The following is a 16,573-nucleotide window of genomic DNA, read 5'->3' as shown; positions in this document are numbered from 1 at the left end:
AAATTCTTCCCTCTTCCTCTGCATATACTACTTTTGTTGGAATGTTGCCTTTAATATAAAAGACCACTCCTCTTTTCTTACAATTTGCCAATGATGAAAACATTTTCCCAAGCTTTGGTTGAGTTAGTAAATGTTCATATTTCTTTTGAATATGTACTTCTTGCAGACAGATTATGTCAAGTTGTAATTTCTCTAATTTATGGAATACTTTCTTCCTTTTAGTTGCCGAATTGAGTCCATTAATGTTAATTGTAATCATTTTTCTTTCTTCCATGTTTATGCTTTATATACAGGGTTTATCGCTCTAGTGGATCTAGGTTCTTGTTTTTCTTTGCGGCTCCCATTCCCTGTCTCCCCTTCTTTCTCACTTCCACCTACTGCTCCTTCTATTTTTTCGGTCGCGGTTACAGGTGGTTCCAGTATTTGTATCACTGCATCGTCTTTCCCAGCTTTCTCCGCCGTTTCTCTAAAGTATTCTTCGTAGAAAGCTTCTGCCTTCTCAGTTGTATCTATCCTGTGTCTTTGTCCTTGCCAAGTACATAATAAACCTTCCGGTATGAGCCATCTGTAGTTAACACCTTTTTTTATCAATACTTTGGTCAGAAATTGATATTCTCTTCTCCTCTCTCTCACCTCTCTTGGAATTTGTTTGAGTACTACAATCTCCTTACCTTTATATTCTAATTTTCTATCTCTCATTTTCTGTAAGATTTGTGATTTAATTGTTTTCTTAGTAAATCTTACATGCACTTCCCTTGGAAGAGCATTTCTCATTGCATATCTTGTGTATACTCTAAAAGTCTCATCAATTGTTTCTTTTATTTGGTCCTGGGACATCCCCAGAACATCTATCAAAATATTTGAAATTATCTGAACTAAGTCCTCTCCTTTTTCTTCTTCTATGTTTTGAAATCTTAAAAAAAATTCAGATCTGTCCATCTCCCATCTTAATATTCCACTGCTCTCTCTTTCTACATCACTTAGTCTGATCTCTAGCTTTTCAGTTTTCTTCTCTCCTTCTTGAATCTTATTTTCAATTTTTTGAATCCTATTTTCGTATTTCAGCATCCAGTTGTGTAACTTTCTACTTTTCCTTCCATATTATCAACTTTTTGCACTATGCTTTGGTTTTGTTGTTCCATTGCCTCCATTTTTTTTACAAGGGTAGCGTTTCCTGCTTGCATTTTCTGCATCATTTGTATAAGTGTTTCAAAGTTGGCTTCCTTCTCTTTTTCCTGATGGGACATCGTCTGTGTTGTCCTCTGGCCTCCCGCAGGTGAGGGGGCAGGGGTTGGTGTAAAGCCAGAGGCAACTGCTTTTCTACTCATAGCCAATTAGTATTAGAGGGTGGAGGGTTATAAGTATGGTGGATTAAGTACGTAAAGTACACAGAGGAAAGGGGGGGGAGATAAGAAAAGGGGGAAAAGAGAAAGGGAAGGAAAAGAGAGAAGGGAGAGAAAAGGAAGGAAAGAAAAGGAAACTTTTTTTTTATTTCAAAGATGAAATGCAGTAAGAATGCAATAAAATATATATATATATAAATAAGAGAATATGAAATAGTAAAAAAGAAAAGGAAGACACCCCCCCTCCAAAAAGGGGAGAAGGGGTGTTTCAGTTACAAGTGAGAAAAGAAAGAAGCAGAAAAAATGTAAATAGTCAAGAGGTGATCCAAAGGTTAAAAAGAATAATCAAAACAGAAAAGAAAAAAAATGTAAAAGATCAAAAGGTCGATGGTGATGATCAAAAAAGAAAAATTCAATGTCGATGTCTCCACAGCCGGTAATATGAGAATGGTGTTGAGAGATGAAAGGATGCCAACAAGCTAAAACAAATGATTTTTTCCGGACTCTTTCCCCCCCCCCCCTAAGATAAGAGTCTCTCCAAGGTCACTCTCAGCTTTGCTGTTTTATCTCACAGGTTCCCAGCTGCGTAAACACGTAAATCAAATGCATTACAGGGGGGATTTTAATAACAAAGTTCGAGTCCACAAGATGGCAGTGTTGGCTTGTAGTTTGTAGTTTACAGCTTGTTTTAGTCCGTCGTGGCGTTTGTTAATTACTAATTGTTAAAAAAAAAAAAACATCAAAAGGGCTAAAAGGCAACGAAGAAAAACAAACAAAAAAAACCCAGATCTTCAAAGCACTTTAGGTTTGAGATTTAGTGCCCCATTCGATTCAAAGTTAAAGGTATCGACAACCAAGAGAAGGAACGCAAAAAGCCGATTCAAATTACAAGAAAGTCCAGCCTGGCTTCCAGGAATTTAAAAAAAGGAACAGAAAAATAAACTTCCAAATGGCAAACATTTATCACCGCCGCTTTTCTCACTTATCAGCCTTGTTTTAAACTAAGTTTCCAAATTTAGAGTGTTCTCTTTCCAACAAGAAAAAAGGATTTAAAACTCACATCAAACGACATGTCCATATCCAGCTCTCTGTCTGGGCTATCGCAGTTGCAGTCGGCATAGAGCCGATCCGGAAGTCACTGGATTAGGAAGGCTTTCCTTAGGTTCCCAGAGATTTTGCGAACATCTCTGGGACCACTGGAGTCCCCCCCACGTCACTGTCTCTACGGGACAGCTTAGATTCAAACGAATCCTCCAAAAAAGACTCCGGTATAGATGGTCATTCAGGAAATGTATTTTTACATGATTTCGAACTGCTAGGTTGGCAGAAACTGGGACAAGTAACGGGAGCTCACTCCATTACGCAGCACTAGGGATTCAAACTTCCGACCTTTCTGATCGACAAGCTCACCATCTTAGCCACTGAGCCACCATGTCCCACAATGTATGATTACTACTGTATAATACAGATTTGGCATGAGCCAAGGTGGCGCAGTGGTTAAATGCAGCACTGCAAGCTACTGCTAGATCAGCAGGTCAGCGGTTCAAATCTCACCGGCTCAGGGTTGACTCAGCCTTCCATCCTTCCGAGGTGGGTAAAATGAGGACCCAGATTGTTGGGGGCAATATGCTGACTCTCTGTAAACCGCTTAGAGAGGCCTGAAAGGCCTATGAAGCGGTATATAAGTCTACTGCTATTGCTATTGCTATAAATTCCTAGAAACAGCTCACTTGCATTTTCATACAGATTTTAACCAAGAACAAATTAAAACTGGAATGATTGACAGAGACTTTAACTACATGAGATTTTGAATGTTCATTGATAGTTCTCCCCAGTGGTGTATTAACCATTAAGCAAACTAAGCACCTGCTTAGGGCACTAGGCCCAAGGGGGCACCCCAAAGGAAAAAAACCCAATGAAGATTTGTACAGTATATACAAAGGAGGGGGGCACCAAGATTGGGCCTCCTTCAGATGCTGTCAGCCAGACAGTGTCGGCTGGCGGGCCCTCGGAGGAGAGCCTTCTCTGTGGCTGCTCTGACTCTCTGGAACAGCTACCCCCGGAGATCTGGACCATACCCACTCTCATGGCCTTCAGGAAAGCTGTAAAAACTTGGCTATTCCGGCAGGCCTGGGGCTGTTGACCTCACTGTTGAGGTCCAGCCCCGATTAGAATGAATGTATGAGGTGTTGCTGTTTTTAAACTGTTTCTTTCGTTATGTGTTTCGTTATTTTTTTTTCTCTTTATTTTTGTAAGCTGCCTGGAGTCCTTCGGGATTGGGCGGCATATAAATGTGTCTAATTTATTTGTTAGGGCTTAGGGCACCCAGTGAACCTTAATCTGCCACTGATTCCCTGACTGCAATGACATCACACATTAAATAAATTAAATTCAAGAAAGAAAAGGATGGGGGAAAATCAGCAAGAATTTCAAGATGAGAAAAATATCTTTTCTATACCGGCAACAAAGTAAAAATAGACATGTTGGGCAAAGTGGAGGAGCATGCATTTCTACAAATTTGTTCCACTAAACTAATGGGACTTACTTCCCCAAAAAGAACCATAGAACAACAGGTAAATGTTTTCTGGCCCAAAGCAGTTTAATCATAGCATATTGATTTGACACTTTCAAATTTTAAAAGGTCACCCTTAAAAAGACCATGTGTTATTTTGACAGCAAATAACTGTTTCAAAATTGTAATATCAGTAATCTTACTGTTTCTTTTTAAAGGTACAGAAAAACTAGAGAACACATCATTTGTATCCATCCTAGGTGATATAAAATGTACAAAGCTTTCCCAAATTATGAGTCATACTGTATATCAAAAGAGTTGTAGTTATGAAAATCAGTGGGTTCTACTGAGAGCCCCTATAAATCAATGCCAACACCATATAAAAAGTATTAACTTGAATGATATTTGCCTTATCACTTTGTCCCCACATTCACCTGCAGAATGGAATAAACAATTATTTTATACTCAGAACTGATACAAAAGAAAATGTTCACACACAAAATGTGTTTCCTTTTATACAGTGTGGTACCTAGCTCTTAACAATCATCAAAGTAAGTGCTTGCCTTTAAGGCAGCCAGTTTGGCAAATGCTTGAAGATTAACATTTTAAAGATGAGCAGGATATTGTCCAATGTCTTGACTTCCTGAAGATAAAGACAACTATATTTCCAGTATTTATGAAAGACACTCCTCTTTTTTTAACATGATGCTCTTCTATCCAATTGGAGTATTGACCAAGTATTGTCTTCATTGCTTTTCCTTTAAATTAAAATTTTTGACCTGGATAGCTGAATGATCTGTATCATTCAAAAAGTAAGAGAGAAGTCTCACAAATACAAATTACTGTCATCTTTTGGCTAATTGTGTTAGAGAATCAAATCCCGGTAAGATTAAACCTTTTAAATGGTCACCCAGGGAGGAGTTTCTCAGCTGCCCAAAAGATAACAAGATCATAGCTTTTTGGTTTCTATTTATCTGGAAATACATAATGCAAAAAGATAAATAAGACTCTTCTAAACATCTGGGCTAGGTTTTTTTAAAAAAAAAATGAAATCAATATTATTATTCGGTAAAAACAGTACAGTAGTCTTCGATTTACTATCATAATGGAGCTTGGTCATCAAGATTGTAAATCGTGAGTCGTAAAACAAATGATGTGGTCATAAAGCAGCCACTGCGATCATTAAGAGAAAATCACGGTCATTAAGCAAACCAATGGTTCACTATCAATGCAGTTTTGCCAAAAATTGAAAGTAACTTCCAGGTTTTGGCCAAATCGTCATAAATGCAGTCACATGACTGTGGATGCCACAAATGGCTGCAAATGTGGCCATGTCAGTAAGTGCCCGAAATTTAGCCATGTGACTCCAGGTGACCTATCATTGGAACTTTGAATATGGGTCGTAAGCAGTCCTAAGGTAGGTTTGTTGTAACTTCAAGCAGTTGCTAAACGATTGGCTATAAGTCAAGGACTACTTGTACTGTATGATTCAGTTCTATAATTCTTGGATAAAATCTGAGTTACATAACAAATCTTGCCCGAAGTTGCCTTTTTGAGATTTTAGATCTGTCAGATCTAATTGTAAAACATAAATGACAATAAACCCCCCACAAAACATTGAATGAGAATGGTACATATAAAACCACATTCACTTGCAAATGATGCTCATTTTCAAAGACTCTGATTGATTGTTTGGGAGGTTTATTTATTTCTGCACCCTTATGTTTCCAGCGGCTTGTGTGACATTTGTCAACTGAGATGATATGAAGAAAAATTGATAGCTGTGGGCTCTTTCTTCTATGCTTCTCACAAGGTTAGGCTGAAGATTGCTTTGTTACTGCATCTTTCCTAGTTGGATCTTTTTCCAGGCTTCAGAGGCTGTAAAAATGCAGGAGTCAAGAATCCCAGCCACAGTAAACGTTCCACCAATGATGGCACAAATCTGAAATGGATAAAGAAGAAGGAAACGTTAAATACTGTTTGCCTTCCCTGCTCTGCCCTCCAACTTCCTTCCCCACAACTTCAAAAAGACCTCAGGCATACAACTGCTTGGTTTTTATTCTTACTTTTTAGTGAAACATGCTAGATGCAGTTAATCAATGAATTGAATAAAAATTTCAACCTTTTCTTAAATACACTATAAAATACCTTAAGTGTTGCAGTGTTTTTTCTGAATTCTTTAGATCTTAGTAAACATTCCTCTTGAAAAATCACCAATGCGTGCTTCTCAACACTATTTCTACCTTTCATCTTGTTCTTCGTGATTACATTAGAACCACATTAGGTTGAGATCATGTCATTTTAGTGCCAAATATAGTACAATATAGCACAGTGATGGTGAACCTTTTTGTAAGTGTGTGCCAAAACTGTGCGTGTGCACCCCGCAGATAAGCGTGCAACCCCCTGTGGATGTGCGCATGGCCCCCTGTGTGTGCGTGTGGGAGTTTTCCCCCTCGAGACTTCAGGAAAGCCTCTGGAGCCTGGGGAAGACAAAAAACGGGCCCAGCGGACCAACCGGAAGTTTGGAAATGATTCGTTTCCAGCTTCTGGAGGGCCTCTGGAGGGCTGGGGGATGGCCATTTTCATCCTCCCCAGGCTTCAGAAAAGCTTCCAGAGCCTGAGGAGGGCAAAAAATGGGCCCAACAGGCCAACTGGAAGTTCAGAAATGATTCGGTTGGCCTGTTGGGCCCGTTTTTCACCTTTCCCAAGCTCTGGAGGCTTTCCTGAAGCCTGGGAGGGCAAAAATGACCTTCCCTGGGCCTCCAGAAGGCTGAAAATCAGCTGTCCAGTGCGTACATGCACACTCAAGCTTATGGCTCACATGCCGGCAGACATGGCTCTGTGTGCCACCTGTGGCATGTGTGCCATAGGTTCACCATCACGGATATAGCATTAAGGATCTTCCCAACTAATCACACCATTCATGCACAAAACTATCCTGAGGTGACATTTGCTGCCCATTCTGCTTTTCTCCATTTCTTTCCTCCCACCATTGTGACTGCTTCTAGTTACAGCTGCCTAGTGCTGTTTGAGTAGCATTCTTTAATCGCTGTTTTAGGAGTATACCTGTCTAAACTCAGTGTGCTTCACTCTGGGCATACATGCATAGGATTCCTGTGATGCAAGACTGTAATCCTATGGAATTTACTTCTGGATAGATATTGTAGCAGCCTTCTTCCAACTGGATGCCCTCCAGATACCTGGCTGGTATGGCTATTTGGTATTATGGTATTATGGATAACTGGCTGGGTATTATGCTCATTGTAGCCATCAGAACACTACCTTAGGAAGGATGCTTTCTCTCTTTGGGCTACATACTGAATTTGATGAACATTATCGTTCTTGTACACAGGACTTGTAATACTGAGATTAAAGAATAATTATTCAATTGTGAAGGAAAGTAGGAATAAGGTTACAGATAAGGTTATAGATAAACTACAACAAAGTTTAGTGACCGTTCGAAGAAACAATTCCATTGAAAACCGTGATTTATGACCATTTTTCACACTTACGAGCATTACAACGCCTCCCTTGGTCACGTGGTCATAATTCAGACGTTTGGCAATTGGCTCATGTTTATGACGGTTGCCCTGTCATGGGATCACCTTTTCAATTTTCTAACAAGCAAAGTCAATAGGGAAGCCAGGTTCACCTAACAACCATTTTACTAACTTAACTGCAGTGATTTACTTAGCAACTGTGGCAAGAAAGGTTGTAAAATGGGGCAAAACTAACTTAACAAATGTCTCATTTAGCAATATAAATTCTGGACTCAATTATGATTAGAACTTCAATAGCAGTAACAGAAGCAGTGGGACAGAAATTTCTCATTTCTGTGTGTATTTTTCATTCAGATATTTGTGTCCAGTGAGCTCGGTGAGATGAAAATATCTTTCCATTAAAAAAAGAAATAAGTTAATGCTTTTTTCAAAACACAGCTAAAATTCTGAGAAAAAAACCACAGAAAGAAATATAAGAAACTGATCTCTTTACATTTTTTTCTTTTGGCAAAGTAAAATGTTTTCTCCTAACTACTCCTCTAAGTTCATTTACCCCGCCTTCTACCAAAAGTGATGCACAGTTACTTTTTAGGGAATATAACAGCAGAATGAGTTAGGTAACTTCAACATAAATCAGCTGACACAAGAGGTTTTAAACCACAAGATGGTAGAGGAGGAATACTTGATGCATCAAAGCAGGAAAGTATGACTTCACTTTTTCTAAACATAGGAAAAATATAATTCCACATCTATTTAAAAAAAGAAAAAGAAACACCCTACACACAGAGAATTCTCTGAACACGTAGAAACAACTCGATTTCTTAGGAGAGTCACCATTTCACTTCAACAATTAAGGAGCTAGGACATTTATTACATGAAACGTCACTATCTCATGATTATATAACAATCAATAAACATGATTAAGCCAAAAGAATACTCTGAACTGTGAGTCACCAAAAATGTAAATAATGTCCCCAGTTGCTATTATGTTGAGCCAATCAATAATTTTTGCCTCGGCCAGAAGCCCTCTCCACAATCATGACAACTCCAATTCAACTCCGGGTCAATCATGATGAGTAGTAGGGACTTGGGACTTGGGACAACAAAAATGATGGTGGGCTGGAGAGTAACTCTGCTAGGTTTGAAAGGCCTGAGGTAATAATTTGTCCTATGAGGCTCCTCTAGATTTTGTCCTAGGAACATAACAGAAATGGAAGGATAGTATTTACAAGAAAAATGTCTAGTAATGATAGAATAAGGCTGATATCACTAAAGCACATATGAACAGGCATTGTCCCTTCGATCAAGAACTTTAGACCTAAAGCTAGAACATGATGGTTTGTTGATTTCATACTCCATTAGAATTAAAAAAAAACAAGCCAAGAAATTCAATTGGATCCTGGTGCCAAAGAAGCAGATTCAGAAATGGAAGAATGCTAAAATAGGCAAGCCACTATTATCATATAGAACAGATCAGAAGCCAGGACAAATGGGCAAATGACAAAGCTTATGATAAGGGATAGGTAAAGAGCACTAAAAGAAAAAGCCAATTGCCATTCAAAGACTCCACAAATTATAACAAAAAAAGGATTGAAAAGACAAAATTACCCTAACTTTTTTGTTTTGTACTGAATGATGTATCAGAGTAGTGTGTAATATGTGGTCCTTCAGATGCCGCCTAGCTACAGTTCCATGAAATCATGATTTCATAATGAATAAACGGCATTTCTCTCTACTACTGTATTACCGTATATACTCGAGTATAAGCCGAGTTTTTCAGCCCACTTTTTGGGCTGAAAAAAGCCGCCTCGGCTTATACTCGAGTCTACAACTGGATCCGGCAGTGCTGTTGCCTGTTGGAGGAGGAGGAGGCGAACCAGCCTGCCATCGCCGGCCACCGCTAGCCCCGCCGCTCTTCCCGACCCCTTCCAAGCCCCACAGTCCAGCGGATGGAGCAGCGAAGCCCCGGGGCTTCGCTGCTGCTCCCCGCATTTTCTGCACGGGGATCCCTTGGAGAGGGGATTCCAGTTGCCGGGCAGAGAAGAGCTCTTCTGATGGGACAGGTGAGCTCCGAGTCGGGGCGGCTGCGGAGGCTTCTCCCGCGCCTCGGCTTTGAGGGCTCCATCTCCGCCTACTACCCGTTCCTTTTCGGGGGCAGCCGCCGAAGAGGTCGAGGAAGGAGAGGCGGGCGGGTCGTCAGCCCCCCGGCCATGCTGCTGTTGCTGCTGTCCCCCTTTGCCCTGAGGGTGGTGAAGGAGATGCTCGCGTAGGCGGCGCAGAGCAGAGCCGGCCTCGGCACTCACGCCCTCCAGGGGCTCTGCCGAGGAGCAGCACAAGTTGGGCTGAGAGGACGAGAAGACGCGGTCCAGCACGTGTTTTCGACGCCTCAAGCCGCCCCACCTGGAACCGACGACGACGCCCCCTGCTAACAAGTCCGCCTTGGCCGGCTGCTCCGCGGCGCGACTCCGCAGAAGCGACGACGAGGTGTCCGCACTGCGGCGTTCGGCTCCCGCTTTGCTGCTGCCTTTGCCTTTGCCCCCCAGCTGCAGGCTCCTCCACAGGCGGCTCTGGAAAGACGACGCCGGCTCCCCTTCGCCGGCCTTGCTGCTCCCTGTTGCTGGTGCCGCTCCGGGTTCCTCGGCTGCTGCCATTCTTTTCTCCCCGCCTCCCTCCCTTCGCCTCCGCCGCCGCCTCCGCCTTTTCCACCAACCCCGCCGCCCGTTACCGCTGCAAGCGCGGAGGCAGGAAGAGCAGCAGCGTGCGACGGCGGCGGCGGCGGCTTCAGCCCAGTCCGGCCGAAGGAAGAGGTTGCACTTGTTCGCTATCGCAGCGGGCGACCGCCTCAGGGGCTGGGCCTGGGCGGCTGGAGGGCTCCCGCTCTCGGTGCGTCGGAGGCCGCGAAGAGAGGAGCCGCGGCTCGGAGCATGGCAGGAAGTGCGGAGAGCTACCGAAGTTTCGACGCGCCTGACTTTTCCTGATTAGGAAGGAGGTCGGCTGTCTCCACCGGCCGCGCAGACTCGCTTTGTAGGGGAGGGGTGGGGCACAATAAAAAATGATTATCGGGTGGCGTTGTTAAACACTCGTCCCCCGTCCCCCCCAGCAAAAACAATAAGACCGGAGAAAGTAATATATTATAAGGCAATTGCCAGAGTTAAACTTCATCGACGTGGAAGAACAATGCTTTATGATGTAAATTCGGACTTGTATGAATTTGCAAAAGTTTCTCTTGAGTTGTTTGCCCGCTTCAGAAGGCTAGAAGAAAGAAAATTAAAGGTAAATGCAGCGTGTCTCTCAATATCACTGATCAACCCAAGGGTGCTTTTTCAGGAGGCAACTGGACTTTATTGTTTTTTTCTTTGGAGACGTTTCGTTTCTCACCATTCAGCTCTGACAGGATAGTGGGGAAGTAGGATAGTGGCAGAGCTGAAGAAGCTTCTTGGATGAAACGTCTTCCCAAAAAAACCCAAGAAAGCCCAGTTGTTGCCTGAAAAAGCACCTTTAGGACAACCGTGACCTGGATGACTGACAATCTCTACAGACCCCCGGGGCTTCGCTGCTCCATCCGCTGGACTGTGGGGCTTGGAAGGGGGTGGGAAGAGCGGCGGGGCTAGCGGTGGCCGGCGATGGCAGGCTGGTTCGCCTCCTCCTCCTCCAACAGCACTGCCGGATATCCGCCCAACGCTGCGGGGGCGCCAGCGGGAGCTTTGGCGGCTTCACCTCAGCCGTAGCGCTGGGCAGCAAATGTGCTGGTGCTGTTGGAGGAGGAGGAGGCGGCGGCAGCAATAGCACCTGAGGACAGGACAAGAAGCAATGGAAACTTGTCAGAAGGAGACTCAAGCTGGAAATAACGAGAAATCTGACAGTAAGAACAATTAAAATCCTAGGAAAATGTCCTTTCATGAAAAATTACTTTTTCAGTTAACTCTGCCTGACATTAGTTGGGCGAACAGAAATATTAGTTGGCCAATTCTAAAAGGGAGCACCAGAAAGAACTTAAAATATTTTTTAAGAGAGCTGGGTTTTTCATTTATATTATATGTATGAACAGAATTAACACAAATTGCAGATACCAATCAAACATAAAGAAAAAAAGGATGAAATAATGCTCATTTTTAAAAACTCAGTGAAAATAAAAACAATATACCAAGAAGGTGGCATACTGGTTGTGATTTGATCTCTTCGGGGGATCCCGGGGATCCCCTATACAAGTATTTTAATATTGCAGACTTGCAGTATTATAAGTCATACTGATATTATAGAACACTTTAATTAAGCGGGTCCCTTGAATAAACATAACTTTGAGTTTCAAATAACACTGATTTTTTATTTTTGAAATTTACCGTAGCTGCTGCATTTCCCACCCTAGGCTTATACTCGAGTCAATAACTTTTCCAGCTTTTTGGGGTAAAATTAGGTGCCTCGGCTTATATTCGGGTCGGCTTATACTCGAGTATATACGGTAGCATAATGAGATATAATAAAGAAAAAGAACATTTCACTACAATACATACAACCATAATGGAGCCTGATAATTATGGTTATATGTCATGATGGTCATAAATTGGGTTGGTCACATGACCGGTCAAATTTTATGACCATTTTTGTGGCTGTTGTTAAGAAAACACAATATCTGTAAAACAAACACTAAAAAAACCTTCCCCTTTTTTGATTCTGTAGTATTAGAATTCTAGCATTGTGTTGTGAGGGCAGGATTACAATGTGTGATGAAAATAAAATCTTTGCATACTAGAGTTGATATTTGGGAATATTATCTGTGGCAGTATAAGTTTGAGAATCTTTTACAAAATGCTACATTAAAATCAAATTTAAAAATCCACAATTTAACCTCACTCCCCACTCAATGTCTCAGCCAATACCTTCCCATTGTCCTATCTGAACAATTTTCTGTTTTCTAGATGCATCTGGGAACAAGTTCAGGATAAAAGTTCTTTTTTGACTTAAATCACTAGCATATACACTCAGCTTATGAATAAGCAAGGACAAGAAGGTGACAGTTACTTACCGTCGTGATAAATCTGTACAAAGGCTGTCGCCTTTCTGTGTACTTCACTGTAATAGGGCTCAAATCATATCGAAACCAAATGGCTGGAATAATGCGTCCTGTGTGGCTATATGCTACATATTCCTAAAAAAGGATCAATGGCAGAGAATAAATACACACACACACACACCTATGAATTCTGCATACATCTACTCACTTTCCCTAAGATACTGATAGTATTTGAAATGTTTATGGGAATCCAAGTTAACTTTAAAGAGCACACCCTTCAAAATCAAATTGGACTTAAACTAGTAATGGTTTTTTAAGATACTGATTTCACAGGGCCTACTCCATATATGACTACATCTTGATCTAACTCAATTATGGATAGTACAAAATTAGTACCTCTTATGCAGTAAAGTAGCAGTTACAACTTTCTGGGCTATGAGAGAAAATCAATATTTTGAGATCCTGTAATTTTAAAGTAGCATTTTAATTCCTGAGGTTTAAAAGGTTAGAAATGGAAAAATTTCCCCAAACTGGCAGGTAACTGAAGTGCATATTAAAAAGATCTCGAGAAACAATGAAAAAAATGGGAATAATAATTTTAAAAACCCAAAACGTAGCATTATGAAATCAGGTAGTAGGAAATCTGTGTAAAAGTAAATGTTTTCATATGAGATTAGCAGGGTTGAAGCAAACCATATCTCTTTTTAAACATTAGTTTTTGCAAAAGGGAGCAAATGCCCTGGATAGACAAAATTATACCTAACTGATAGGAAGGATCTATCTCAAAATCCATTAATTCAGCCTTGCTTCAACTATATAAGACAGTTACTCACAAAGCAGGAAGCAATGATTGGTCAATCAATTTATAGCCTATGTCAGTTTATCAAGTATTCATATATCTAGCCTTTTTCCATGTTAATCTGCAAATAATATTTTCATTGCCATGGAGTTGAAAATATATATTCCAATGTTCATGTCCAAGCACTTCATCTATGTGATTGAGTATGTTTTTGAGCTGAAAACTTTATTGGACTAAACTGAGAAGTTTGAAAAACATTTTTTTTATTCCTATTAGTTTGACTATACTGAAATTCACACAAGTTAAATGTACTTCAACCTTACTTTTTATTTTATTTTTTTCTAGACTTCCAGAAGAGGGTGCTATGTGTACTGTTTAAATAAATGCACATTGAAAGAAGAACAACGGACACAAGACTGGAAAATAGTATTAAATCAAGCCTTTTTAGAAAGGAATGTAATATCTTTACCTTATTGGCAACAGTATACTGGTATGAGTACCGCTGTTTGCCGCTCATGTCTTCATACACAGTAGGAACAATCTTCAGTATATAATCATGAGAAGCAAGAGCTGTGTAAACAGAATATACCTCTTTTTGAGAAACCAAAAAATAACAGAGGCTCTTCTGGTGTACAGATTTCAAAGTACAAGTCTTGAACCTGGCTTAATCTGTTCAGAATTATATTAATTTCTAACTGATACACAATTGTCCTAATTTTTCTCAAATGTGCAAGAATATATCTAATCTTTTTGTGTGTGTATGGACTGCCAGATGCTCTACCGCACTCAGTAAAACATGAAAAATCTAATTTGATTAAATGTTGAAAGATTATTCTTGTTTGCAATGCTCAATCATACACTAGCAAACTTTCAATACTAATTTAACTTGTCCAATGAATTTGGGGATAGTATATAATTTTACGTATGTTCAGTCTTACCCACTTGAAATTCAAATAACATTTTTTTTAAAAAAAGCATTACATTTTTGTCATGGATCATGTTACTGCCAATGAAAGGTCATCATATTTAAAGTTGTAGAAATCATCTGACAGTTTGATAAGAACCTGGATAGAAGCATGGGGTTTTAAAACATAATCTCATAGCAAAGGTAGAAATTCTATAGGACAGGAAATAGTTTTTCAGTAAAAATGGAATTACTATAGTTTCAAACTACAGTTACCTTAAAGTAGTCTAATTTATTACCTCCTATAAGCAGTGGTGGGATTCAGCCAGTTCGTCCCAATTAGGGAGAACCGGTTGTTAAATTTCTGGGTGGCCCCGCCCCTTCCAGCCCACTCCTTCCAGGAGTCCCCACGAGCCCTGTTTTTGCTCCCAGGAGGCTGCAGGGAGACCTACTAGGCCCAAAATGGGGCATGTGGGGGCAGCACCCCCCTGCAGCCCGTTTTTGCTCCCAGGGGGATGTAGGAGGCCGAGTACTGCCTGTCACACCCCCTAGCTACGCCCACCCAGCCGGCCATTAGGGCAGAGAACCAGTTGTTAAATTATTTGAATCCCACCACTGCCTAGAAGTAAATACAGAGGAAGGAATGCCAAGCAGAAAGATGTTGGGTAGGACCAGACTCATTTCCTGATATACATGATTCTTAAAACTTTGCATCTCTGCCCTGGCTCTTTTTTATCTTTGTTTCTTTCCTTCCAACACACATGCATATACACGGAAATTTTGCAAGGGGAGATCTGTGTAACATTGGTAGCAAAATGTCAGAAGCTGTCTGACAGCATCTTTTCTGATTAACTAATTTTATTAAAAGACTTAAGCTTTTGTGAACTGCAGCTAATCTACGAAGGTCAATTCCAATAAGTCTTTTGAAGTTGCTCTAAGAGACAAGTTTATAATATCTTCTTCAGGTATCATACATCTCTAAAAAACCCCACAGTAATCAACAAATCTCTGGTTGCAGAAGCCATCAACAATATAAAACATCAAGAGATCAATTTTTCCCAACCTGGTGCTCTTCAGATGTACTTATGTATAATTCCCAGCATGACCAGTGACTAAGGCCAGCTGAGAATTATATACCGTATTTGTCAGAGTATAAGATGCTCCGAAGTATAAGACACACCTAGATTTTGGGGAGGAAAACAAAGGAAAAATATCTGCCTCTGTCTCCCAGCAATTTGCCTCCTTGCAACAAACAGTACAGACAATATGCACTGTTTGTGATGTTATATTTCAGACTATACTTGTACAGATGCTGTTAAAATTGATGTGCCTTCTGGAAGTATAATTATTCTCTGCTATTTAAAAGAATAGCACTTTTTAAAACAATAGCACTGGGCCTCTTCAGATCAAGCATTTATTTTAAAAAGCTTCTTCATTTTGTTAAGTTGTCTAGAATAATAATAAAGCAGTCTTTAAAAAATAAGTCTAATAATTTGAACATTCTATAGGCATTTATAGTTGTTGACTTACCTCCTTGCAGCAAACAGTCTGATTAGCACAAGAAAAAAAATCTGCCTGAGATTTTTCTTTCACTTTCAATTTATCCCGATCATCAGCTGTTACAGCTGATTGAAGCCTCTGCAAGCCTCCCCCTTTTGCTGCAAAGAGGTAAATTGCTGGGAGGCAGAGGCCAAATGGTTGGGGTCGGTGGGTGGGTGGGTCTACATTTAGTGTGTAAGACACACCCAAATTTTCACCTTTTAGGGGGAGAAAGGTGCGTCTTATACTCTAAAAAATACGATACTGTAAGGAAGCGGTTATATATAATTGATCTATTTTGTGGCCTGTTCATCCCAAATTTATTTCATTGCTTAAGACCACCAGTGATATGAATTAATTTTTGTAAGCTTCTCCAATTCTGAACATTATATTAATACAAAATAAACACCACAAATTGTACATACGATTTGAACTGAGTTTATTTGTTCCCTCCAGTGCATTGAATGCTCCATGAATGTTGTGGACCTGATGAGAGAAACACCACAAAATATATTTTAGCATTAAGTATGTGTTTTTCTGTTCTCCGAAAAGGAATAAAAGAATCCTTAAACAGAGATAAGAAGAAGAGGAAGCAAAAGGGAAGAAACCTCTTCAATTTTCATACAGTTTTGTATTGATGTCATCATTCATCCTTACTTGGGAACAATTTTTTTGAATTTCCAGAGACCTTATGAACAAAGTATCTTAAAGCAACCGAAACATCTCAACATATATACAATAGTTGGCATATATTAGCTAATTTTATAAAGTTAAATTCTGAGCATACAAAGATAAATAAAATATCAAAAGAATTTTATCAAACTTCAATTAGATTTTTTAAAAATGAAAATGCTTAAATATCAACTTTGATTAATTAAGGTGTCTAAGTCTTGTGCTTTACAAAAGCAACAACTGTTACAAGGGTAACACTTATAAAAGGATGGTGCAGCTGGTTTTCTAAAGAG

The 16,573-nt window shown here is 40.2% G+C and overlaps 1 protein-coding gene across 1 annotated transcript in view; it reads right to left on the bottom strand.

Annotated features, from left to right (window-relative positions):
* Positions 1 to 3,921: 3,921 nt before the first annotated feature.
* The window catches only part of ERGIC1 (endoplasmic reticulum-golgi intermediate compartment 1), an 84,103-nt gene continuing 71,451 nt past the window's right edge, over positions 3,922 to 16,573 (bottom strand). Inside the window, exons 7-10 of the mRNA XM_032210292.1 lie at positions 16,034 to 16,094; positions 13,635 to 13,735; positions 12,379 to 12,501; positions 3,922 to 5,797 (exon numbers count right to left, since the gene is read on the bottom strand). Of these exons, the coding sequence (XP_032066183.1) occupies positions 5,690 to 5,797; positions 12,379 to 12,501; positions 13,635 to 13,735; positions 16,034 to 16,094 (393 nt within the window). The 3' untranslated portion in view covers positions 3,922 to 5,689. The remainder of the gene's footprint in view (positions 5,798 to 12,378; positions 12,502 to 13,634; positions 13,736 to 16,033; positions 16,095 to 16,573) is intronic.

Source organism: Thamnophis elegans, chromosome 2, assembly GCF_009769535.1.
Source record: "Thamnophis elegans isolate rThaEle1 chromosome 2, rThaEle1.pri, whole genome shotgun sequence".
NCBI classification, from domain to species: Eukaryota; Metazoa; Chordata; class Lepidosauria; order Squamata; family Colubridae; genus Thamnophis; species Thamnophis elegans.
Note: the sequence above shows the minus strand (reverse complement) of the source record. Positions and strands in the feature narration are given on the sequence as shown.